At 32.2% G+C, this 27,453-nt stretch overlaps 1 protein-coding gene across 2 annotated transcripts in view; it reads left to right on the top strand.

Annotated features, from left to right (window-relative positions):
- LOC143229753 (tyrosine-protein kinase receptor-like) overlaps positions 1-27,453 on the top strand; it is a 215,406-nt gene that overhangs the window by 25,576 nt on the left and 162,377 nt on the right. The window contains exons 8-21 of one of the 2 annotated variants that reach the window (XM_076462508.1): positions 518-612; positions 2,095-2,139; positions 4,968-5,009; positions 6,577-6,736; positions 7,010-7,157; positions 8,010-8,024; positions 8,983-9,105; positions 10,328-10,493; positions 12,157-12,339; positions 14,161-14,412; positions 16,024-16,131; positions 17,247-17,439; positions 17,577-17,646; positions 20,010-20,074. In XM_076462508.1, the coding sequence (XP_076318623.1) occupies positions 518-612; positions 2,095-2,139; positions 4,968-5,009; positions 6,577-6,736; positions 7,010-7,157; positions 8,010-8,024; positions 8,983-9,105; positions 10,328-10,493; positions 12,157-12,339; positions 14,161-14,412; positions 16,024-16,131; positions 17,247-17,439; positions 17,577-17,646; positions 20,010-20,074 (1,665 nt within the window). Of the gene's footprint in view, positions 1-517; positions 613-2,094; positions 2,140-4,967; positions 5,010-6,576; positions 6,737-7,009; positions 7,158-8,009; positions 8,025-8,982; positions 9,106-10,327; positions 10,494-12,156; positions 12,340-14,160; positions 14,413-16,011; positions 16,132-17,246; positions 17,440-17,576; positions 17,647-20,009; positions 20,075-27,453 lie in introns of both variants that reach the window. The other variant, XM_076462507.1, reaches the window with a different exon arrangement.

Genomic DNA, 27,453 nt, shown 5'->3' with positions numbered 1-27,453 from the left:
ATACTGGTGTATATAATATTGTAACAACAGTTTAATTGATTTACTACGTTAACCTTCAAAGTGAACTATGTAAATAGTGTTCTATTGAAATGCTTCATAGGATCGATATTAGGAATATGAGCTGATCTCTTTCTTTATGAAAAGCAGGACAATAAGACAGAGTAAATCAAAACCGATATCTTAATATTTTACCGAAATGTTACCGTATCATTTTGACAGTAAAATGTATATTACGCCTTATGAAACATTTGTTTACAGTGTTTTAACAGAGTAACTTTATCTTCCTTACCGGTAGTAATTGTTAACGTGTTAAATAAAATAAAATATACAACGAAACATATTACACGTATTATGAGGGAGCAGACAGAAACAAACAACAGCGGAATGTCTGCGAACTTATAGTGTTTAATCTGGTTTCGATACCCGTGGTGTGCAGAGCATATATAACTCTTTGTGTAGCTTTGTGCTTAATAACAAATAACAACATAGTAATATTACATATCTTAAACATTTCCAGTTTTCATCTACAGTTTGTCGCCACTAGAGGTCTTCGACATAGATGTGACATGGCTGTTGATGATATATCACTCAGTCCAGAATGTTTTGGTCTCGGTAAGACACTCAGCTAGTACTAAAGACATTATATTTATCTCTTCCCAAAACAATCGAAATATTTTTTATTAAAACGGTTAATGATCTTTCTCTGTTAGAAATATGAAGTTAAGTTAGGATATGTCTTGGATTATTAAAACTAAGTGTTCAGACACATTAACAAACTAACCTCGGAGAAAGAACCAGGATATGGCAGACGCCATGTGGCTGACTTGTAAAATAATCTCGTAAGCTTTAACACACGAGTTCTTACAATTACTAATATGTCTTTCTCCTGTACCGTTGTGTGTACATTTTTTACGAATAATTGTGAAGTCAATATTCAAATAAAACAGTTGTAATAATGATAAAATAATGTAAAAGGATTTGATAGTGTTGACGTATCACCTGTTTTTCATACATAACAGTGAGGATAATAGAACCAGAGGATAAAAATATACATTTTAACAGTAAGAGTCGTCTTTAGCAACGGCAGCTTTATTCTCGAATAGGGTGGTTGGCCTTTCAAATGGGTTGTCTTTGAATGTTAAGGAGACAGTAAAGTGTAAGAGAAAACTTGAAAAGCATATGAATGACAAGTGTTGACTTTAAGATTTTTTTATTTATTTGTTATTAGTTTTAACTTACTTCAGAGGCTGGTAAATTCAATGCTCTCCCAAAATATTATGTCAAGTCTCACATAGTTTGTATTTTTTGTATAAGATTGGTAAAGATATATATATGTGTAGAATGTGATCCTGATTTGCAAGTTTAGAAATACCAAATTTACATATTCTTAATTAGAATTACAAGTAAATGAACAGTATTATGTAAAGATTTATTTTGTTAGTATTTTTTTGTTTATCAATATCTGATTAAATTTATTAGTGGGTTGCAAATCAAATAGTATATCTATGTGAAAACGGCTCGTATGGGTTGAAAAAATATTTTACGTAGAGGAACGAACAACGTTTCGACCTTCTTCGGTCATCGTCAGGTTCACAAAGAAAGAAAGAGGTAACTGACCGGAAGCTGACCACATGTTTGAAAAGGGTTTTGTAACTGAGTGTCGGAATGTAGAGGTCGTGCTTAGATGTTTGAATATATAATTTTATATTATTTATTTTATTATTATTATTTATTACATTATTTTTAATATAGGTATAAAGGTGTTCAGTTACCTCTTTCTTTGTGAACCTGACGATGACCGAAGAAGGTCGAAACGTTGTTCGCTCCTCTACGTAAAATATTTTCTCAACTCAAACGATCCGTTTTTACATATATATATTTTTCTCTACAAGTGGGTTTTCTCGACATCGCTGAGATAGTATATCTGTTTCTCTGCTTATCATTGTGCGTTATTTATCCATATTTTAATGTCTATACAAAACTGAGGACTAAAGTAGATTAGTGCTAATCATTGAAGAAAATAAGTATATATAAAGAAACACTATGTTAGTTAATGAAGATTTGTGGTTAATACACATTATATACCTTTCTCAGGTGTTCCTAAAGAGGTATTTCAGAAATACCAGACAACACCGTCACGTAAGTATGAGCTATAAGTAAAAATATATATACGGATAGACAGATGAGAGAGTTAATATCTTAAACAACAATATTTTTTATAACTACTTGAAATTATTTCTGTTTGGAACCTCGCAACCTGTTGAGTGTGTGTTTGGACAAAAATGCATTGCTTCCAGTTCAATTACACAATGATTTTCAGAACGTAAAATAAATGTTTTATGTCTAAGATCTCATGATCAATGACAGTAACTGTTGATGAATTTTTATTCTTAAAGTTTAATCTATATAAATATTTTACTAGCAATCTACAAAAAATTAATTATGCTATAGTAACAATATATGTATGAAGGATGTTTATTCTTTTTTCTCGTATTTCACAAGTAAAAAGACATAATTTCGATGAAATATTCTTACAATAATAAATAATAACATTTAGCCCTGTTATTTAGTAATGCTGATGGCAAAGACAATGGATTTTATGGTAAATGACAAATTCCGAAGTTGTAAACTACAATGGATAATGCTTGTAAATGTTTTGACTAATTTTTTTAAAACATTTCTACCGAAGTTGAAAAACATCAATAATAAATGATGTATTGTAATGCCATCTATTGGTCTGTAAAGGTAATTAAGCTGTTTTTGACACATACAGAGACTGGTGTTTCTTATGTAACAAGCTGACGTACCTGTTCTTTTTGCGGGTTATGAACTTTAGAAAAATGTATGCTATGACCAATAGCGCAAGAATTCTAACTTTCACACGGTTTGTTTTATAACGTAATATATTATTACAATATTCACAATTACCACACCAAATGTTTTGTGTAAGGTTAAGATCTAAATACGTATATACTTAAAACATGATACACTCTATGTGATAGTCAGGGTGACTTTGTAATAAGAGGTAGCATCCAGTGCAGTGCCAGTAGGGTTGCTTTCTGTTACTCGCTGCCAATATCCAGATTTCATTGTTGTTCCAAGTTTTTCATCTGATTAGTTAATTGATGGTCATTGGCCGTAGAAATTTCTTAGGAGCAGAAAATGAAACGTCATAAGTCAAAGCAGACAGCAGGTAAAGACTCAAGAAACGGCTCATCGTATCAGCCTCATGGTGGCTGTTGGAGTAGAAACTTCATTTGAGTTTATGTATTCCTGAATTCCTCTATAAAGAGTGCTAACACACTCTTCGAGATATATAAAGACATTCATGTGCCTTCTCTCACACTTTGTTTTCTTGGGTAATTTTTTGGGTAGTGAAGCGGCGCCATCTATGAATGTAATTAACGTTAACTTAGATTAAAGATAATAAATGCCCAATAACAGAAATATTTCAAGTTCAAGGGGTCGGTAGCCCCCAGTAACATGATTCTTCTTCCAGACTATCATCCCACAAAGTTTGAGTTTGGCTTAGAGACCTTGAAGTAGATAGATAAAGAACAAACAGACAGACATTGATTTCTTTTGTGCTTTCTATATACAAATATTATATTATTCCTAATTTAACCTATACTCGTATTTGTATTTTTCGAAATATTCAGATATCTTGCAATAAATATAATAATCAAACGGAAATTTTAAATTGACATTTCAATGATAGGTAAGAGCTGTATCCACTGAGACTCGTTGTCTTTGTAATCGAATGTTAATATATATTTAAATCCCTTATATAAAGTATAATTTATTGTATTTTCTCCTAATATTTTAACATCTTTCCTAAATATAATGTGTTATTAATTAATAACAGTTATAAAAATTTCTTATTCGACTGGGATTTGTACTTTAGACTTCTGCTTGAGAAAAATAACCGCCCTAATTAGAGTACAACCCCCCTCGCAAGAGCGAAAGTTACCAACAACCTGAATTCTTCACTCACACATTGACTTTTATTACATACGTATATTATTACTATGTCGACAAAGTTACTGAGTTCTGAATAGACTTTAGAAAAAGTATCTCACATCATTGTTCATGTTTAGTAATAATCGGATAGCATGTAATGTGTTTAAAATAATGTTAGAGTAGCAAAAATAAACCAACATCCGTTAACTAGACTAATGGTGATTCAACAAACTACATAACTAACCTATTCTTTTGCAATTCTTTGTGCAGTGAAAAAAAATACAACATTCCACCAAACATTATGAATCTTACTGTTATGAATAATTCCATATTCTTTAGATTGAGATCATTAGGGCATTTGGTCTTGTTTGTGTTCAGTTTGTTTTCTTTTCTGCTTAGATTCTGATCATCTAAATATTATAAAACTAATTATTTATACTTGAACTAATACAACAGGTTTAATAGATTAACTGAATTAAGTTTAAGCTGTCTTCAGAGAGTTGGAAAAAATTATAATAGCAAATAATGATCATTAGCCTAAGAGAAAACTAATCCATTTTTTATTTAAAATTTTGGAAAAAAAATCACAGTCCATTTTTACATAAAGTATTTCATTTTTTATGTCTATTAAAATAAATAAGTCATACTTATTATTGACGAAAGCTTGCTCCAATCAAATATACTTGTATTTGGTCCAAGAAATAATGATATATGATATTTGGTTAGTCACAAAAACTGTTTATATCCTGTATAAGATATTTACAGAGAAGTTATTTTCACACGAAAAATAATGGCACACTTAAACTTAGTTACTCATACCAAAATATAACATCTTTACAAGATTTGGTTTGTGTGTTCAATGTAATAAACTGTAATCTTTACAATTAGTTACTTCAGGTATATAATATTAATATATATTTATCACACTTTTAGTTTTCTTATATTTTAAATTTCAAATCTTCCAAAACATGTCTTGCAAAGTAATTTATATTTTATATCTTTTTAAGCCAAAAGCACAGTGGCCGTTCAACTTTCCAACGTCTCCAAAAGTAAGTAGAATATTCATTGTAATAACAAAATGTATTAAAAAATCTGAAATCTGTACGACAATATAGGGTACATCAGAGATATGTCCCCGATCTGCACTCGGAAGGTTAGAGCTTGTATGTTCAACCCCTGAGAGTGTCATCAGGAACTTAACTCAACTGAGATATATTTAGTTGTGATGTTCTTTTAATATTGCTTGCAAAACGTTTATTTTAATTTTAGAGGGTCCGGAATGGCCAGGTGGTTATGGCATTCGACTCGTAACCTGAAGGTCGCTTGTTCGAATCCCTGTCACACCAAACATGATCGCCCTTTCAGCCATGGAGGCGTTATAATGTAAAGGTCAATCCCACTGTTAATTGGTTAAGGGTAGCCCAAGAGATGGCGGTGGGTAGTGATGGCTAGCTGCCCTCCCTCTGGTCTTACGCTGCTAAATTAAGGACGGCTAACGCAGATAGCCTTAGTGTAGCTTTACGCGAAATTCAAAACACACCAAACAAATTATTTTTAGAAGTATTACATTGGAGTCGCGTATTAGAAAGATATATGTAAAGAAGAGTTTATATCTTAGAGATCTGGATTTAGCAAGTAGAAGAAATGAATGAAACCGAATTGAGACGAATTTTGTTAAAAAATCACTATGACGAAAAAATCTAGCTTCCAGCTATGAAAATGTTATTACTAAAATTATAGAACAGCAAATGAATATGTTTAATATTTTCGTTCTACTAGAAATAAACACCGCGCGTAATCAAATCTAGCTTCCAGCTATAGAAATGTTATTACTAAAATTACAGAACAGCAAATTATTATGTTTAATATTTTCGTTCTACTAGAAATAAATACCGCGCGTAATCAAATCTAGCTTCCAGCTATGAAAATGTTATTACTAAAATTATAGAACAGCAAATGAATATGTTTAATATTTTCGTTCTACTAAAAATAAACACCGCGCGTAATCAAATCTGATTCCCATACTCTATTTTTAAGGATTTCCTCGGTTTCATTTCATAGATCGAATGAAATTAAACGTGAAAAGCCCTTTGATTGCTTCGGTCTTCGTTCACTGTTACACAATGATAATCTACACTCGATGCTTGATTTTGAACAGATAAACCATGGGGAAGGCAGCTAATCTGAAGCACCCACAATCAGCTCTTGAATAACTATGAATCACTCAAATAGTGGGATTTGACTGTCACTCTTATGTAACGTCAAAAGTTCGAAGCGCGATTTTGCAATAATGGAACGCAAAACATGAACCTCTGGATTCAGAGTCCGAGCACGATAAACAATTGGTTACGTCTGACCACATATAAACCTTGTATTCATTTTACGATGAAATGAACATTTTCACTAACACTTTAAATTCGTTCATTAAAAGGGAATGGTACTGCTGCTACATTTTAATTTTCAAATATTTTTCTTATTCTCTTGTTTAAACATAACTTGTAGTTCATGTAACAGTTAAGGTTGTTTACACTGTTGGTCACTACGGCCTGTCGTTCATGGAACCCTGTTAACAACAATTAAGGTAACTGACACTAACTATCTTCATTTGTTTTTCAGGATACACCTTCACCACCTGTGGTGCGAAAGGACCCGAAGGTCCATCATCCGTGAACTGTGAGAAGGTTTATTTGAAGACAGGTGCCAGAGTCGCTGTGGTTGAAGACTTTCCTTACAAGGGTGCACAAATGTGGACAGTTCCTGAATCAGGAGTCTACACGTAAGTGTGTGAAGGTCGTGTTCAAAAGAAACAAACGAACAGCTTCCAAGTATAAATGTTATCAAGCTAATACCTATTTTAAAGTTAAGACTTTGAGGTTAACAGCACTACAACAGTTGTAAGGTCACGTAGTAACTAGAAAGATATAAGAAAGTAAATGACCCTTGTTTAACAGATCGGAAGGTAAGACCCACTTTTAAGAAACCCACGTTTCCACTCCTACTGAACATACAATTTCACTACATTAATAATTTGTCGTGTTTGTTTTTTCAGGGTTTTCGCTAGAGGTGCAGGAGGTGGTCAAGGTGTCAAAAATCGCGATATTAGTGGAGGTGCCTTTCTTCGTGCAGTATATCACTGGAATGCTGGAGAAAAAATATTTTTCTTGGTTGGCCAACAGGGTGTTAGCGCCTGTACAAAGGTATGAATTGGAAGTGTGTTTGTGTGTCCTTTTTCTTTTAGCAAAGCCACGTCGGGCTATTTGCTGAGTCCACCGAGGAGAATCGAACCCTAATTTTAGCGTTGTAAATTCGTAGTCCACCCATGAATGAAAAGAGATGCAAGGTATATTATGTTCAAATATTGTTCAATACTTTACCATGTTCCATCCGATACTGCGGTATCGTTGATAATATTAACTAGAAGTGAGTGAAAAATGCAAAAAGGCCAATGAAATTAATTTTTATTTTCGAAAATCAAATTCATTTAGCAGAAACTAAATATTAACATTTGAAAAAAGATGCTACAGTTAATTAAAATAATCTAATTTTACGTCAGTTAACAAAATGTATTTTGTAAAAAGCGTTTCATAATATTAACATTTGAAAAGATGCTACAGTTAATTAAAATAATCTAATTTTACGTCAGTTAACAAAATGTATTTTGTAAAAAGCGTTTAATAATATTAACATTTGAAAAAAGATTGCTTTTTATACATACGTATTTGTCTCCCCTAGTGTCAGCGGTAGGTTCACTGAGCTAATCGTTAAAATGTTGGCTTCAATTTCCCGCAGTAGACACATCAAAGAGCCTAATACGGCCTTGCTCTAAAACAATAAAACGTATTTATTTTCATACTCTGATACAACTTTATGATATAATATGACAGGCTTTTAAAGTTGGTTTTGGAATAGGCAGTTATTGTGGTTTTGCTAATACATTTTTTTGTAATATTCATTAGTTTGTGATGTTCGATACATTCTATTACATATACACGTAAACCGAAACGTGTGTATGATCCGTATTTATAATACATTTCTGTTTCTTTTCACAGGATACGCCGATATCGGTAAGTTTCTTTTTCATCCTTAGTTTGAAGAAATAGTTTTAAGTGAAAATGTTTGTACTTTACTTAGTTTGGGAACGATTTTCACAATACAAAATTTAATTGTAGGACTCATTCCTAAAGTAGATAGGTTAACCTACTTCTGCGGAATAAAACATGCTTATAGATTATAAAAAAAAAACACGAGTTTTTAATATGAGTAACTCAGCAGCTATGTTTACAATTTGCGATTTATTAAAATAAAAATTAATTACCTCTTTATAAACTTTCAATATCAAGATAAATTAAACCTAACAATGTTTTAGTTTAAGACTTGACCTTTTGACATTCGTATCTGAGGGTCACGGGTTCGAATCCCCGTCACACCATACATGCTCGCCTTTTCAGTCGTGGGGGGTGATAATGTTCGGTCAATCCCACTATTCGTTGGTAAAAGAGTTGTTCAAGATTTGGTTGTGGATGGTGATGACTAGCTGCCTTCCCTCTAGCTCAAAACAAATCTTTTGACACAGTGATAAAAGTAATATGTTAATAACTATATATGCATTGTTAGGTTCTTTTAGATGTATGTCTCAGTTAAGGAAATAATTCTCTTAAACAACTGTTTTATTAAGCCAATAATAATTGTATCATCATTTTAAAGTAAATGATATTCGTTATATGTATATTTTTTATGAAATATTGTTGCATTTGTTACTATCGTTGAAAGTGAGCTTTTGAATAGTTTTAGTGAGATGCCTTGTAGGCCTAACGCAAAGGAAGACAAAACACTTGCGTAACTTCTACATCCGTAAGCGCGTGTTTACGTAATTATCTATTTTTCAATTTTTGACGTGAAAAATGGAAGCTTGTTTCAGTTCATTAGGTGTAACTCTAAACTTACTATCCTATACCAAACTGAATCAAACGGAACAATCAATACGTGAGTAAGTAATGTTTTTTTTTTTTTACTTATGACTAGTTGAAAAGAAGGTGTTATTCTAAACCAGGGAAGCGGAGCATAAGAAAGCTGTGGAACAAACTTTATAACTCGAACCAGCGTGGTGGAGGTGGCGGTGGTGGAGGTGGAACTTTTGTTTATACAGTAAGAAAATATGTAGCTCCTAAAGTTAACATCAATTATAGTTTTGGTGTAATACTTTTTATCACTGGTATAAAACTTAAGCGTTTTTTACGTAAATCAATCACCTTATATAATTTTATTTTTAGCTAATCACTGATAACGACTGTTTTGTTCAAATTTATTGGAAAACTAAATCATAGAATCTCTACATACAGTGGTGTAAATTTCAAGAAATTCGTTTAATAGGAATATGAAATAAATGTAATAATTTATTTCATAATAAAGCATACACTATTTAACTAAACATCTATAGGATGCTGGAAATAATATAGACCTTATAGATAAGAGTTGATAAAATATCAGAAGCTCATTGTTATAAGTTTAGATCACATACGTTAGTGTGAGTAAGGTTATTAACAAACACGTGTTAATACTGCACGCATCGTATTAAGTCACGTGCAATGTATAATGAGTTGGAAAGGTGTCGAAAATATTCAAATGTGTCATATTTGATTTAAATAATGTTTTAAATCATATTTATCATATTTACTTCTACGATTATAATATAATAAATTAGCGTAACACGTTTTAACACATTAGTAGAAGTATTTTAATGTTCTTGCTCTGTGCTAAAACAGTGTTTTCACATGAAAACAACATGGTGTGAAAGCTAGAAATGATTTTTGTCATTTTCTAAATTAAAGGGAAAAAATCTAAATGTGGAAAATATAAACTATAGGCAATATTCAGAACCGTATTATTGTTAAGTATGTGCGGAATAAGAAATTCCTGCCAAACTTTATATTATAAACTACTTGTGTACAGAAAAGTGATACTGACACGCTAAAGAACATGGACATTTTTAATAAGCATTGATAGATAACTTGAGAGAAAAAACTTTTAATGCTGGATTTTGAAATCAAACCAAATTTGTCACTTGAATTCCTTTTCAAACAGTTTCAAATAACCGTTTTCCATTGGTTAAGCAGGCTGGGAAAACTTCGTGTGTGAGGAAGTGACCATAACGTTAAAATTTTGTAGTGATCGTACCCAATATATTTAATTGTAACACAGTCTAGAGATAATATATTTTGTGCATCAATCTGATTCATACATTTCAACCCAAAGCATTTAATAAAACAATCAAGAATATTATATGACATCAGCACAAACAATCCTGAGAATCCTAAAGTTTGTGTATAATTATAGCTTTAACTGTTGTATTTCAATCCCTTATCAACAGCTCCACCTACAGTCTCACCAACCTATTCTATTGACTGTGGCTGCTGGAGGCGGTGGGCTGTCGTACAACCGCCCAGATGACCCAGCTGCAGCGATAGATCCTAGTGGACGTGGGGTCATCCCTGGCCTCTCTCCTGGAAACGGGGTCTCTTCACATGACGGTGCAGGTAAAATTCACGATTTCTATCAAATGTCCAACATATAACAATGTATTTATTTTCTACTTTAAAAATTACAAAATTTTCACTTCGTATATTGCTCGTTACGGTATTATTAATCAGATACAAAACACTTAGTACTGAAGTGTATTTACTGCATATTTATGGTTTCAACGCTATAGAACACAGGCTTATTGTTTTACCTTTACTGTTATTATAAAATATTTAACTTTATTTATAACTTCCTGCAGACAACTCTGTGTGTTTCTTAAACATCAGAGAAAAAGTGATAGTATTAGACATGCCACACAATATGCTTATCATATTATTTTATTTGTAGTATATTTAACTGTTATATTTTCATGGGTAGTTCACGTATTATTCCATTTTTCTATTTATTATTTTGTTATTGTACTACACGAAAACATCTACTATTAATTCAACACAGTTTCAATAGTAACGTGTGTGGATATAAATGTCAGTCTTTTCTAACGTTAGACAGTAGAAGTGGTTTGATGAGTTTTCACTGGTCAAAAGAAATGTTAAAGAGAGTTGAAGAAAAATCAGGCATGATGTACTTAGGTTACGTTTTTAAAAGACGTTTGCTTCAGTAAACGTATTTTAAGCGATTGTTTCTATGTTCCTCAAATAAGATATCCTATAAAATTAATTATTGTTGCTTTTATTAGCACATTGGTTATGACATTTAATCTATCAAATGTCATTACTTTTTAACTTTATATATTATTATTATTATACCTTTGCCTCCCAGTGGCTCAGTGGTATGTCTGCGGACTTACAACGCTAAAAACCGGGATTCGATACCCGTGGTAAGCAGAGCACAGATGGCCCATTGTGCAGCTTTGTGCTTAATCCAAAACAATAAATTATACCTTTATTATAGAGACGGTTTTGCATTGTTAGCTTATTATATATATATACAAATAACCGAGATCTCCTAATCTACCCGAACTTCGTGAAATATTGGTGGAATCATAGCCGAAATAACACTACCACTAAAGGTACCCAACTAATGAAACTGTGCACTTTAATTTTTATAAGTAATAAAACTATACTTTATCAGCTATTCTGCTTGCTGACTTTAATTTTAGTTTCGCTCTAAGTACATAGGTTGCTCTGATCGGACGTTAACATTAATAACCACGAATCTATCACAGATTAATTCATTTACACATGTATTCAGTTAATGATTATGTTATGTGTGGTTTATACAAAATCATTACTTTCTACTAACAAATACCTGAGTAATAAGACGTTCCTCATTTCAAGTCTTACAATGGCCAACTTCATTGTTTTATATAAAATTCTTTATCTAACAGTTTCTTAAGAATTATGAATTAAATGAAATAATGCCTTTCTGAGACTTTAATGAATATTACGTCACGAATATATGCTAATTAATACATATTATGGTAGAGTTTCTTACCAACATGATTTACAAGAGCAAAAGAACAGCTAATCCTATTATGAAGACGAAGATGTTTCTCCAGAATCGGAGTGCCATAAAAGATAATAAAAAAGAGCATTATATTTAACTTATGACCCTCCAGAAGAGTTTAATAAACTTTTATTTGGCTCACGCTGGCTAAACACCAGAGGATCAAGAGAGACTGGTAAACAGTTTTGATTTTATTCAGAAATTTCTCACTAGGTGGAGGTGGTGGTTGGAACGACACTGACTATGCTGACCAAGGTTCGACATCAGGACGATCTTTTTTGAATGGTGCACGTGGTGGTTACGTTTGTAAAGATGCATTTGAATGGAAAACACACGGGGGGTTTGGAGGTGGAGGAGGAGCTTGCACAGCAGGAGGAGGAGGGGGTGGTTACAGAGGTATGTTAGATAATTATTCAATGTAGTTATAAGTTTTTTATTGGAGGGGTGGTTACAGAGGTATGTTAGATAATTATTCAATGTAGTTATAAAATTTTCATTGGAGAGGGTGGTTACAGAGGTATGTTAGATAATTATTCAATGTAGTTATAAATTTTTCATTGTAGAGGGTGGTTACAGAGGTATGTTAGATAATTATTCAATGTAGTTATAAAATTTTCATTGGAAGGGGTAGTTACAGAGGTATGTTAAATAATTATTCAATGTAGTCATAAGCTTTTTATCAGCTGAAAACACTTAATTATATTCACTCAATATTTCTTATATACTTTTTCAACGTTTATAGTATAATAAGAATGTTTCGTTGTGATTTAAGCAAAAGTTGGATCACTTGCCCGGTGAACTATATCAATGATATATTGATGCTGCAGTATCACTTAGAATACAACCTTATTAAGGTTTATATTGAAACTGTATCCATTTTTAATGTACAAGCTTATTCCAGGATTGTATTAAAAATATCGACTTCTTAAAGGACAAGATTAATCTGACGATATGTTAATTTATATCAATGTTAACCATACGGCTTACTTTTTAAAGAGTATCTTGAACTTGTATCGCTTTATAGGAGACAAATTTATTCTAACGCATTACACTGAGGTTTAATAATTTTATACAGTGGATTGTTTGTTTGTTTTTGAATTTTGCGTAAAGCTACATTAGAGGGAAGGCAGATAATCATCACCATCCATCGCCAACTCTTGGGGTACTCTTTTATCAACGAATAGTGGAATTGGCCGTAATATTATAACGCCCCTACAGCTGGAAGAGCGAGCATGTTTGGTATGACGGGGATTCTAACCCTCGAGCACGCTAACCATCTCACCATGCCAGGCCTTTATACATGGGAGTTTATTACAGTGTTGCCTTAAAACTCTGTTAGTTATTGGTGGTATAAGACATAATAAAGTTATTTTGAATGTGTACGAGTTTTTCGGGGCATAAGATATTTAAGAATGTTAGATTGAATGAGGAAGTTTTCCAAAACTGACTTAAAAATACCTGATTACTGGAGGTTTTTTTCAAAATTAAAGTTCAGTTGTATCACTTAATAAGAAACACGAGCTCAGAACAGTATGATTCAAGACGCCTTACTTGTAAGAAGACGAAAAATTCCAGAACAATTGGTTAAATATGTCTTACATATAAGAAGGCAACTTATTCCAAATCAGTAAGTTTAATATGCCTTACTTTTTAAAAAGACGAACTAATAGCTTGGAATTTTTTTTATTTCTTTGAAAAAACCCTATTTCAGGGCATTATGTTTAAATTGTATTTGTAGCAGAAACGTATGCTGTTACCATTCTAAACATACATTAATAAATCACATAACTGCGAAATATTTCTTTGGGATTCTATAATTTCTAAAATATTTTCAGTCAATATCAAGTACTTTTCTTAAAGATGATTGAACCTCTTCAAGAGATCAATAGATGTAGTGTGCCTACCTTGTAGAAGCTACTTAGAAACAAGTTCAACTAAAAAGGTTAAACCTAATGAGAAATACAAACACATACACTATACAATCGTTCACAGCGTATCAGTCACTATCTTCAAATATTATTTAAACATCCTACAAAAATCTCTATTTATTAAAAAACTGGAGAATTTCCTAAATCCTGTTTCAAACAAGACTCGTAACGATAAAATAAAATTTTTAAAAAACACAGTAATGTGGCTCTTTATTATAAAATATTTAAGTATAAGAAGCGTCAACTTTGTCAATTTTTGTATAATCACACTTTTAGTACGTTCCGTTAGGTGGAGACGCTGCTGTTGAAGACACCTCCTATAGCAACGGTAACGGTGGAACATCTTATTTCAATCCAGTATCTGCCATGACCTTAGAAGAGGCCGGAGTTAATCCAGGAGATGGTCAAGTAGATGTAATACCAGCCCATAAGGGATGTGGATGCGAGTTTCTTTGTGTGACACTGAGTTTAGAAAACAAAACTTTCAGTTGTATATGTCCTCAAGGTTATTCTTTAGGTCCTGATGGTCTATCATGTCGAGGTAGGTTTTATTTACTACTTTAAGTTTTAAGAGGTAAATAATATGAGTTTTATCATATTACATCCTTGAAAGCAGTTATGAACTCATAAGATTTAATGTAAAAATAAAGGGTCAAATATCAGACATATATACCTAAAGTGAAACAATGTTAAAAATATGATAAGCTCGTTATTAATATTTTATGACAAGTATGATTAACGATAAACACATTACGCATTATCACTAGGCAATGGCTGAATCTTAATAATTTGGCCACGGCTGGTGACTTTTCGTTTGATTTTTTGGCAGAGATAAATACTTTTTCGTCAGGGGTAAGATTACCAGAATTAATTTCACACATCTTCCTAAGAGCTTATCGAGTGGAAGTTTACTCTTCTCTTAGTCTAAATAACCTTCAATATTTACTTGTTATTCCTCTATCATAGCTTTCTCCTGACTAAGGTTTTTTATTAGACGATAACTATGCAGTGTTAATTTATGAGACAGTAGCATGTAGTGTTTCATTCAGCAAGACCATCTTCAAAATCGAGGTACTCCCCAATGTATCTTCAACAGTACCAAATCATTCAGAGCTTCATAAAACTTTCATCTTTCACGTGTAAATAAACTATCACGTCCCTGCAAATATCAGAATGATTCTAGATATAAAATCACGCTTGCCGTAAGTATAAAATGTCTGAAACTTCATCGGTAAACAACACTCTTTTTGAAGAGAAATATTCATTTAGTGAGGTTGTTAAACTATGTACAGTCAAAAACTGATATAATTTCACGTTTTTTCATGAAAAAAAGTAACACTTGAAGAGTAGCACACCTAGGTAAGCAATAAACTTTGGAACTACACCAAACCAGTTCGAAATAAAAACATTATCTGTTGTTACGAAAGAGTTCTCTCCAAATCAAAGGGCTATTGTGAAGAATCTGGGCATATCTCCTGGTATTTTAAAGATAATACGAAATAATAATTTGATGTTTCCGGTTGTTCCCAAGCTTCCAGACTCACTTTAAAATCCACAGCGGTTTTCTTGGAAAAAATGATAAAATAAATTGGGAACACCGTAATCCCGCTTGATCATGTGTCTGTCAAGTTCCACGATGTAGAATTCAATGGGATTTAACGATTTTGAGGTGTTTAAATAAACGGCTAAAAGTCGTAGCCTGAAGACGTTTATAGATTTAGGAAAGCTGTACAAAACGTTAGAACGTTACTGGCAAGTCTGTTCTCCAAAGAAACTTATACTACAGAAACACTAAGGTAGGGTCACTGTTAAATAGGAAGAGAAATATGGACATCAGTATGTTGAACTTTATTATGGTTTTCAAATTTTGTAAATGAATATCAGAATTTTAAATTTTTATTGCAATGTTCGGAACCTTTATATAGTAAAATTGATGGATCATCAAGCTGTTATTTTGTGATCTTTAAATTTTGGCTGCATTATTATATGAGGTTGATTTACTCTTTGACTGAACAACTGGATAATTATATTAATTTCACCTTCCTTTGTTAATTATTTAATGTTTTTCGTCAAGCCTTTTGTAGAAACATTTTATGTGAAAAGTCGTTCAAGTATATATTATAAAATTTATTATTCACAGTTTCTTTTGCAGTGCCAGTTAAGAGCGAAAGTTTCCATCTTCCAATGCACCAATTAATAGTAATTATTTTGTGCGTCTTTGTGACACTGGCAGTGGTACTGTTCTTCTCCTTTTTAGCATGTAAGTAATTATCTCCTAAATGTTCTAAGAACTGTGGCAGTTTTATTTCAAATATATATATTTTAAAATTTCTTAAGCCTAACGGTTCAGAAAACTTGGTGTTAAGATTATATCTGCGTGCTCGAAAGAAAAAATAAACAGAAGAATGACTAAACCAGTTAAAATAGGTTTATCTATCATATGAATAATTCTGCCCATGTTATCTTGCTTGCTTAGCGTTGATCACTCCCAAGTCTTTATTAATTCAGGAATATTTGTGTATTTTATAGTGATTTCTTAAATACTGGCTTGATTGTTTGTTGCAAATATAAGATAAAATTTGCATTACTTTGATGGTTATCTCTCATCTTACATATGATAGGTCTCTTGGTGATTATCTATCGTTTCAGACACCTCATGAATTAATATCAGATGGATCTCTTGGTGGTTATCTTTTAGCTTAGACACCTCACGATTTGGTATAAGAGAACTGGCCGCCTTTGACCCCTAATGAGTTAATATAAGATGAATCTTTCGGTGGTTATCTACCACATAAAACAATTTATGAATTGGTACAAGATGGGCCTTTCATTGGTTATCTGTCACATAATAAAAGATTATAATTAATGTAATGTGGGTCCCTTCATGGCTATCCGTCACTTTATAAGCAATACAAGATTAAGGTTTTATTATTATCTGCCACTTAGACACATTCTGAGGTAATGCAAGATGGATCTCTTGGTGGTTATCTGTCACTTAAAGACTTTATGAATTAATATAAAATGGACCTCTTAGTGGTTATTCATTATATTAAACATTGTATGAGTTAATGCAAGATGGATCTCTTGGTGGTTATCTGTCACTTAAAGACTTTATGAATTAATATAAAATGGACCTCTTAGTGGTTATGCATTATATTAAACATTGTATGAGTTAATGCAAGATGGATCTCTTGGTGTTTATCTGTTCCATTAGACACTTTACGAATTAATATAAAATGGACCTCTTAGTGGTTATGTATTATATTAAACATTGTATGAGTTAATGTAAAACGGATCTCTTGGTGTTTATCTGTTACATTAGACATTTTATGGGTTAATGTAAAATGGACCTTTTTTTTTTTTTTCCAAATGTAGCCAGCCGCTATCGGAAGAGGCATATACGAGATGTTCATCACGAACCATTGAGCAGCGCCGAAGTCCAGCTGAATCAACTTCGTCAGAATGGTGGGGTGCTTACTGACTACAATCCTAACTATGAATTTGGTGGAAGTATGTACACGGTCAAGGACCTCAGTGAAATCCCTCGAGAGAATCTCACTTTGATCAAGTATGAAATCTTGGATTTTAAAAAAAGAGAAAATCGTGTTGATTTGTTGATAAAAATATTAAGTTCTGATTTAAATAACAGGTACCAAGTATATTTATAAACGTAGAAAGGATATTAAAAAAGTATTTTCATTTCAGAGCCTTGGGCCAAGGGGCATTCGGAGAGGTCTACAGTGGATACCTTGGCGACACTCCTGTAGCTGTAAAGGTAATTTTTTTTATGTCACCAGACATTTGTCATTGCAACTTTAACACGTGTTCAACTAAATCTACTCACACATTTACTTGAAGTGAAAATATACATTAAAATATAACAAACAATTTGAATACAAATCATTTGTTAATCATGGTTAACACAATCTTCATAATATAACACATAAAGTAAAAACAAATAAACTGTTGATTAAAACGAAAGATTTTCTTCATTTATAAACTCTTTAAAAATTACATTTAGTTACGCTACAATCAGTTCCAAATAATGCAAACCATTTTTTCCTTAGCTGCCCTTGACAACAATTGACAAGTTTCTGTGAATAAGATGATTACGTAGGTGCATTAAATAGAAATAGTACTCCACCTTGCTACATTAAGACGAATTATATCATGATTATTAATAGAGTTTTAAAATAAAATTACATTCTTCCAGTAACTGAGTTTGTCAGATTGTCCTGAAGAAAATTATCCAATGGAAATGCAAATTATTTTGTAATTCAAACAAAAGTATTAAAATCATCTATGAATACGAACAGCACGAACACTAAGGAACGGAGCTTAAGAACATGAACTTATCCAACATTTAAAGTCCCTGTTCATCAAAAATAACAGTGGATATGTGTTATTCAAAAGAAACAAAGGAAACCGTCTGTGACCTCGGGGTTAACATGCCCGGATTATGAATTCGAGGATTCTCCAAGCAACAGCTCGTTCTGTCTGTATTATGAGAATATTACAGTCAAATTTGGCCCGGCATGGCCAGATGGTTAAGGCACTCGACTAGTAATCTGAGGATCGCGGGTTTGAAGCCACATAACTCCAAACATGCTCGCCCTTTCAACCGTGAGGGTGTTATAATGGTACGGTAAATCCCACTATTCGGTTGTAAAAGAGTAGCCCAAGAACTGGGAAGTGATGACTAGCTGCCTTTTCTCTAGTCTTACATTCCAAAACGAGGAACGGCTATCGCAGATATCTCTCGTATAGCTTTGCGCGAAATTCAAAACAAACTAAACCAAACAGTCAAATCTCATTATCTGTCCAAACATGCCCCCAGTGGCTTAGCGGTATGCCTGCGGGCTTACAACGCTAAAAACCGGGTTTCGATATCTGTGGTGGGCAGAGCACACATATCCCACGTGTAGCTTTGTGCTTAATTCAAAACAACAACTGTCCAAACAAAAGTATAGTAGCCCAACAGTTGGCGGGGCGTGCTGTTGAGCAGTCCCTTCCCCTCTGATTTATTGGTTCAAAAGTTTATGTAATCCTTGTGCAGCAGTACATGAAATCCTACAACAATCAAAGAATGTCATCATGAGAATAGGATATATTTATAAGACACAGTTAATAGGCAGTGATTCAGCCGTTATTTCGTTGCCAATAGATGTTGGAGGAACTTATTTAACCAGTTATTCTTAAAAATGTCTTCCAACTTGATTAAAGATAACGTCAATCACGTAAAAATATATCACTTACGGTAAAACGTTAAAATCCAGGCATGTAGATCTCAAAGGTTGGCGAACAAACTAATTTCAAAATTATATGTTTATTAAATTTGACTTTTGAATATCAGAATTGTTTATTTGAGATAAACTAGTTTCTGTTATTCAAAAGTCAAATCTAACTGCTGAAACCGTGTAAAGTTTTTGCTGCTGGAACGTTTGTACAAAACATTTTATGAAAATGACTTCATTATTAGAATAGTAAGGTTAAATAATTTTGCTCTTTACATATAAAACGGAATGTTAAAATAACAACTATTCTGTACAGAATTGTACGACTAAACTACGTTTTCTATTGTGTACAGAATGATTTCTGTAAACCTTCTATTAAACATTGGCATTATCAATAATAACATGAGAAACATTCAATAAAAATCTTTCTTGGCTGAAAAAATTCAAAACTTTTCAAAGAAGGTAGCCAAAAATTCGTTGGTAAAAAACTGGAGAAATACGATGCTTCCAACTTAGTTTTGTAATATATAATATTTCAGATGTCGAGATAAGATATTGAAAGGACACCCTAATATTTTTAAAGTGAGCTATGCCTTACTAAACATACTAACATTGTAATTACTAATGACTTATAATTTGATCCTTTATCCATGTTCAAGAATGGACTATTAATGTCACCATGCGGTAGTTATTATGTTCATTGGACTACGAATATATTTAACATTGTAAAAAATATGTTTAATTATAATTTATAAACCATTTAAAGGCCAAGATATATTATAATTTACACTACATATCATAGTAGTTACTGAGGACTATGTTGTTTATAATAATGACCAATTAATTATCTCGATTTATATTATGATTTTTGTATATCTAATACGTGTAACCATTACTTTTTAAGACCTTACCGGAACAGTCTTCTAGTCAAGCTGAAATGGATTTTCTCATGGAAGCTCTGATAATGAGGTAAGTCATGATTACATTTTAATTAGTGTAAGAAAAATTAATAATGATGTCACACGTTAACTGAAGACAGAAAACTCCAATAATGAGGTGAATCAAGACTACATTTTAACTAATAGAATAAACTCTTTAATAATTAAGTCAAAGTTACACATTATCTAACAGAAAAAATTCCTTAATAATTAAGTCAGTCAAATTTACATGCTAACTAATAGAAGAAACTCTTTAATAATTAAGTCAAAGTTACACATTAACTAATAGAAGAAATTCTTTAATAATTAAGTCAAAGTTACACGTTAACTAATAGAAGAAACTCTTTAATAAATAAGTCAAAGATACACGCTAACTAATAGAAGAAACTCTTTAATAATTCAGTAAGTCAAAGATACACGCTAACTAATAGAAGAAACTTTTTAATAATTAAGTAAGTCAAAATTATACGTTAACTCATCATAGGAAATTATAATACCGAATAAAGTTAAAGTTATTATACCTAATCACAAAAAAATGTAATAACAAGGTGATTCAAAATTATTCCTCTGATAATGAGGTAAGTCAAGCTTACACCTTAACTTCATGTCGCAAAAATTTCATAATGAAAGGCAAAATTTAAATAACTGAAACAACCAGTTTGGAACAAAATATTAGTACCAGAATTAGAAAAGAGTTTTGATAAGTTAAATATGTTCTCTCCAATTAAGATATTTAAGACACAGGAAACTTACAAACTTCCACAATATTTTGTTTTTCTAATATATCAGGATAAATTACAGGCCAAAACAGAAACACAGTAAACTTTCAAACTTCAACAATATTTTGTTTTTCTAATATATCAGAATAAATTAAAGGCCAAATCACAGACACTAAAAAATTACAAACTTCCACAATAATTTGTTTTTCTAATGCATATGGATAAATTACAGGCCAAAACAGAAACACTCAAAACCTACAAACTTCCACAATATTTTGTTCTTCTAATATATCTGGATAAATTACAGGCCAAAACAGAGAAATTGAAACCTCACAAATTTCCATAATATTTTGTTTTCCTAAAATATCTGGATCAATTACAGTCCAAAACAGAGACATTGAAGCTCACAAACTTCCACAATATTTTGATTTTCTGATATATACGGAAAAATTACAGGCCAAAACAGTCACACTGAAAGCTTACAACCATAGACAATATTTTGTTCTTCTAATACATCTGAAAAATTTCAGTCCGAAACAGAGACATTGAAAATTAAAATCTTCCAATATTTTGTTTTTCTAATAGGTCTGGATAAATTACAGGCCAAAATAGAGACACTGAATATAAACAAACTTCCCCTTCTAATACATGTGAATAAATTTCAGGACAAAACAAAGACACTGAAAACTAACAAAACTTTACAATATTTTGTTCTTCTAATATATCTGGATAAATTACCGGCCACAACAAAGACATTGAAAGCTTACAAATTCTACAATATTTTGTTTTCTAATATATCTGGATAAATTACAGGCCCAAAGAGAGACATTGGAAACTTACAAATTTCCACAATACTTTGTTTTTCTAATATATCTGGATCAATTACAATCCAAAACAGAAACATAAAACTAACAAACTTCCACAATATTTTGTATTTCCAATAAATCAGTATAAATTACAGGTCAAATCACAGACACTAAAAAATTACAAAGTTACACAATATATTTTTCTAATGTATCTGTAAAAATTAGAAAACAACACAGATACACTGAAAACTTCCAGACTACCAGAATAATTTGTTTTTCTAATACATATGGATAAATTACAGGCCAAAACAAAATCACTCAAAACTTACAAACTTCCAAAATATTTTGATTTCTAATATGTCTGGATAAATTACAGGCAAAATAGACACACTGAAAATTTCCACACTTTCACAATATTTTGTTTTTCTAATATATCTGGATAAATTACAGGACAAAAAAAGAGACATTGAAAATTTACAAACTTCCACAAGATGTTCATTTTTAATATATCTCGATTAATTACATGCCAAAATAGAGACACTGAAAACTTACAAACTTCCACAATATTTTGTTTTTCTACTATATCTGGAAAATTGCAAGCCAAAAAGAGAGACGTTGAAAATTTACAAACCTCCACAATATTTTGTTTTCCTATATATCTAGATACATTACAGGCCAAATTACAAACACTAAAAAATTACAAAGTTACACAATATATTTTTTCTAATATATTTGGATAAATTACAAAACAACACAGAAACACTGAAAATCAAGAGACAAACACAATAATTTGTTTTTCTAATATATCTGCATAAATTACAGGCGAAAACAAAGACACTGAAAACTTACAAACTTCCACAATATTTTGTTTTTCTTATGCATATCGATAAATTTCAGGCTAAAACAATGACACTGAAAACTAAAATACTTCCACAATATTATGTTTTTCTAATATATATGGATAAATTTCAGTCCAAAACAAAGACACTGAAAACTAACAAACTTTTACAATATTTAGTTTTTCTGATATATCTCGACAAATTACAGGCGAAAATAGAGACACTGAAAACCTGCATACTTCCACAATATTTTGTTTTTCTAATATATCTGGATAAATTACAAGCCAAAATAGAGGCATTGCTCATTTACATATACCCCACAATATTTTGTTTTTCTAATAAATATGGATAATTTACCGGCCACAACAAAGACAATGAAAACTTACAAATTCTACAATATTTTGTATTTCTAATATATCTAGATAAATTCTGAGCCAATACAAAGCTACTGAAAAGATACAAATTCCACATTTTTTGTTTTTCTAATATATCTCGATAAATTACAGGCCAAAACAGAGACATTAAAACTTACAACTTTCTAGAATATTTTTTTTAATATATCTTGACAAATTACAGGCAAAAACACAGACATTGAAAATTTACAAATTCTTACAATATTTTGATTTTTAATATATCTCGATAAATTATAGGCCCAAACAGAGACATTGAAAACTTACAAACTTCCACAATATTTTGTTTTTCTAATACGTATGGATAAATTACAAGCCAAAAGAGAGAAATTAAAAACTCGCAAATTTTCCACAATATTTTGTTTTCCTAAAATGTGTCGATAAAATACAGGCTTAAACAGAGACAATGAAAACTTGCAAACTTCCACAATATTTTGTTTTTCCAATATATGAGGAGAAATTACAGGTCAAATCACAGGCACTAAAAAATTACAAAGTTACACAATATTTCGTTATTCTATTATATCTGGATAAAACACAAAAAAACAGAGATACACTGAAAACTTACAGACTACCACAATAATTTGTTTTTCTAAGATGTCTGGATAATTTACAGGCAAAATAGACACACTTAACACTTCCACACTTTCCCAATATTTTGTTTTTATAATATATCTGGACAAATTAAAGGCCAAAACAGAGACATTGAAAAATTTAAATTTCCACAATATTTTGTTTTTCTAACACATCTGGATAACTTGCAAGCCAATACAAAGCTTCTAAAAACTTACAAATTCCACAGTTTTTGTTTTTCCAATATACCTCGATAAATTACAGGCCAAAACAAAAACACTGAAAACTTACAAACTTCCACAATATTTTGATTTTCTAATATGTCTGAATAAATTACAGGATAAAATAGAGACACTGAATATAAACAAACTATCATAATATTTTGTTTTCTTATACATCTGGACAAATTACAGGCCCAAACACAGACATTGAAAACTTACAAATTTCCAATATATTTCGTTTTTCTTATATATTTGTATAATTTAAAGGCCAAAACAAAGACACTGAAAACTAACAAACTTTTAAAATATTTTTTTTTCTAATATATCTGGATAAACTATAGGCCAAAACAGAGGCATTGATAATTTACATATTCCACAATATTTTGTTTTTCTAATAAATATGGATAAATTACAGGACACAACAAACACATTGAAAGCTCACACATTCTACAATATTTTGTATTTCTAATATATCTGGATAAATTACAGGCGAAAACAATGACACTGAAAACTTACAAATTCCACACTTTTTGTTTATCTAATATATCAGGATAAATTACATGCCAAAAAGAGAGACGTTGAGAATTTACAAACTTTCACAATATTTTGTTTTTCCAATATATCTCGATAAATTACAAGCCAAAATAGAGGCATTGATAATTTACATATTCCACATTTTTTGGTTTTCTAATATATCTCAATCAATTATAGGCCCAAACAGAGACTTTAAAACTTACTAATTTCTAAAATTTTTTTTCTAATATATCTTTACAAGCTACAGGCAAAAAGAGAGACACTAGAAATCTACAACCTTCCACAATATTATGTTTTTCTAATATATCTTGATAATTTACAGGCCAAAAAAGAGTCATTGAAAACCTACAAAATTCCATAATATTCTGTTTTTCAAATACATATCGATAAATTACAGACCAAAACAAAAACACTGAAATTTTAAAAACTTCCACAATATTTTGTTTTTCTAATATATCTGGAAAATTGCCGACCAAAAACAGAGACGTTGAAAATTTACAAACTTCCACAATATTTTGTTTTTCCAATATATCTAGATACATTACAGGCCAGATTTCAAACACTAAAAAATTACAAAGTTACACAATATATTTTTCTAATATATCTGGATAAATTACAAAACAACACAGAAACACTGAAAACTTACAAAGTCCCACAATATTTTGTTTTTGTAATATATCAGGATAAATTAGAAAACAACACAGAGACACTGAAAATCTAGAGACTAACACAATAATTTGTTTTTCTAATATATCTGCATAAATTACAGGCCAAGACAAAGCTGCTGACAACTTACAAATTATACATTTTTTTGTTTTTCTAATATATCTTGACAAATTAGAGGTGAAAACAAAGACACTGAAAACTTACAAACTTCCACAATATTTTGTTTTTCTTATGCATATCGATAAATTTCAGACTAAAACAATGACACTGAAAACTAAAATTCTTCCACAATATTATGTTTTTCTAATATATCAGGATAAATTATAGGCCAAATCAAAGACACTAAAAAATTACAAAGTTACACAATATATTTTTCTAATATATCTGGATAAGTTACAAAACAACACAGAAACACTGAAAACTTACAAACTCCCACAATATTTTGTTTTTCTAATGTATCTGTATAAATTACAGACCAAAACAAAGACACTAGAAACCTACAAACTTCCACAATATTTTGTTTCTCTAATATATCTGGAAAAATTACAAAACAACACAGACACACTGAAAACTTACAGACGACCACAATAATTTGTTTTTCTCATACATATGGATAAATTACAGGCCAAAACAGAGACACTAGAAACCTTACAAATTTCCACAATATTTTGTTTTCCTAATATGTGTGGATAAATTACAGGCTTAAACAGAGACACTGAAAACTTACAAATTTCCATAATACTTTGATTTTCTAATATAACAGCCCCTCGGTGTGGATTCCTGTACGTGGTGAGGGGACCCAGGGAAGGTTCTGTTCTATCTGGTTACCTTCTCTGGGATCTAAACATCCACCCACATGTTTGCCGTGCGTGGCGACCCATGAAGGGGAGGAGAGGATCCTGGTGGTTGAGGGGTCCAACCCTAACACACCACTTTGGCCTCGAATTCCTGTAGACGGGCGGCCTTTGGGTGGCCCCCCTTGGGTCAATCGGCTGGTCCACTTGGGTTAGAGTCAACCAAGTACCAGTGTTGGAAGTTCTCAACGGGTGTTGTGGACATTGTGCCTGATGCTGGTGTTTGGGTATAGTGCTCATGAAACCCTGGCGTTGCTGCATTGTCCTTGCATGACTTTGTAGTGCGTCCCCTTGTAGGGCTCCATGGTGGGTGGGGTCAGTGGGTACCGAAATTTTTCTTTTACCTATGGATCCTCTAAAAAATTTAAATAAAATTGTAAAAAAACAGTCAATGGGTAAGCGACCACGTCTTGAATACTCAGAACATCAATCTTCAATATCAGTGACACACATACCTCATTTTCTTATATTACATTCTCTTTCGGAAAAAACCTTTAGGGCAAATGTCCCCTGTTTTTATTCAAAAGGGACTAGAGGTACTTGCTGGCTCTCCAAAGTCAGTAAAAAAACTTCGATCTGGTGACATATTGGTTGAAACATCCACATCCCAAAACAGTGAACTCCTCTTGAATTCAAAGGCAATTGGGGATATACCTATTGAGGTTACACCCCATGCTACTTTGAATTCTTCACGAGGAGTTATTGTTGAAAGGGATTTGAAGAACGTTCCCGAGTCAGAGATTCTCGCTGGTCTCTCCACTCAAGGAGTTTCTGCAGTGAGGCGCATCTCCACTCGCAAAGATGGAGTTACACTTCCAACAAATACCCTCGTTTTAACATTTACTTCACCACGTGCACCTGCCACCATCAAGGCAGGTTATCTCAATTGCAGGGTTCGGCCATACATACCAAATCCTCTTCGATGTTTCCAATGTCAGAGATTCGGCCACTCAAAGACATATTGTCGTGGTTCCCTGACATGTGCTCGTTGTGGAGGCAAGGACCACGATGCCTGTGACTGTGACATGAACCCACATTGCGTAAACTGCAATGGTTCTCACCCCTCTTACTTTCATTTTTGCCCAAAATGGTTGGAGGAAAAAGAGGTGCAGCGTTTGAAAACGACACATAACATTAGTTATCCTGAGGCTCGGAAATTGCTGTCCACAACTCCATCTCGGACATATGCTGCTGCACTTCATTCCACAACTACAGTGGGAGTGCAGACAGATCTCTCTGTGCCTCCAAGAGAATCGTTTTCAAAACAAATGAAAAGCCTTTTGACCTCCGTGGTTAAAAAGGTTGATGAATCGACTTCCACACCCATCTCTGTTCCTCCCATACCTTCCAACAAACCTCAAGATCCACGTCCTTCAGTTTCAAATACAGGCATTTCTTCTGATACATCTTTTTCTCCCAGAACAAGAGACAAAACAATTATTCGTTTGCGTCCTCAGTCACTGGATTCCCCTTCCAATAACAAAAACCTGCCCACCCGACCCAGAGCAGGATCCATGGAGGTTGATAGACCTCCTGCGACTAAAGACAGTAAAGAAAAAAGACGTGGTCGTAAACCGAAGGGTTCTCCAGCCACTTCACCTACCCGTTCTTAAAAATGGCCACCTTGATACAATGGAACTGTCGAGGGTTACGTTCTAATCTGGATGATATCAAAACGCTGATTGCTTCCTACCATCCTGTTTGTCTTTCTTTACAAGAAACATTTCTCAAAACTGCTGATACTGTCTCCATTCGGCAGTTTTCTCTGTACAGAAATGACAGGTTGTG

This window comes from Tachypleus tridentatus, chromosome 10, assembly GCF_004210375.1.
Source record: "Tachypleus tridentatus isolate NWPU-2018 chromosome 10, ASM421037v1, whole genome shotgun sequence".
Taxonomy (NCBI): domain Eukaryota; kingdom Metazoa; phylum Arthropoda; class Merostomata; order Xiphosura; family Limulidae; genus Tachypleus; species Tachypleus tridentatus.
This window is presented reverse-complemented; position numbering and strand designations above follow the sequence as displayed.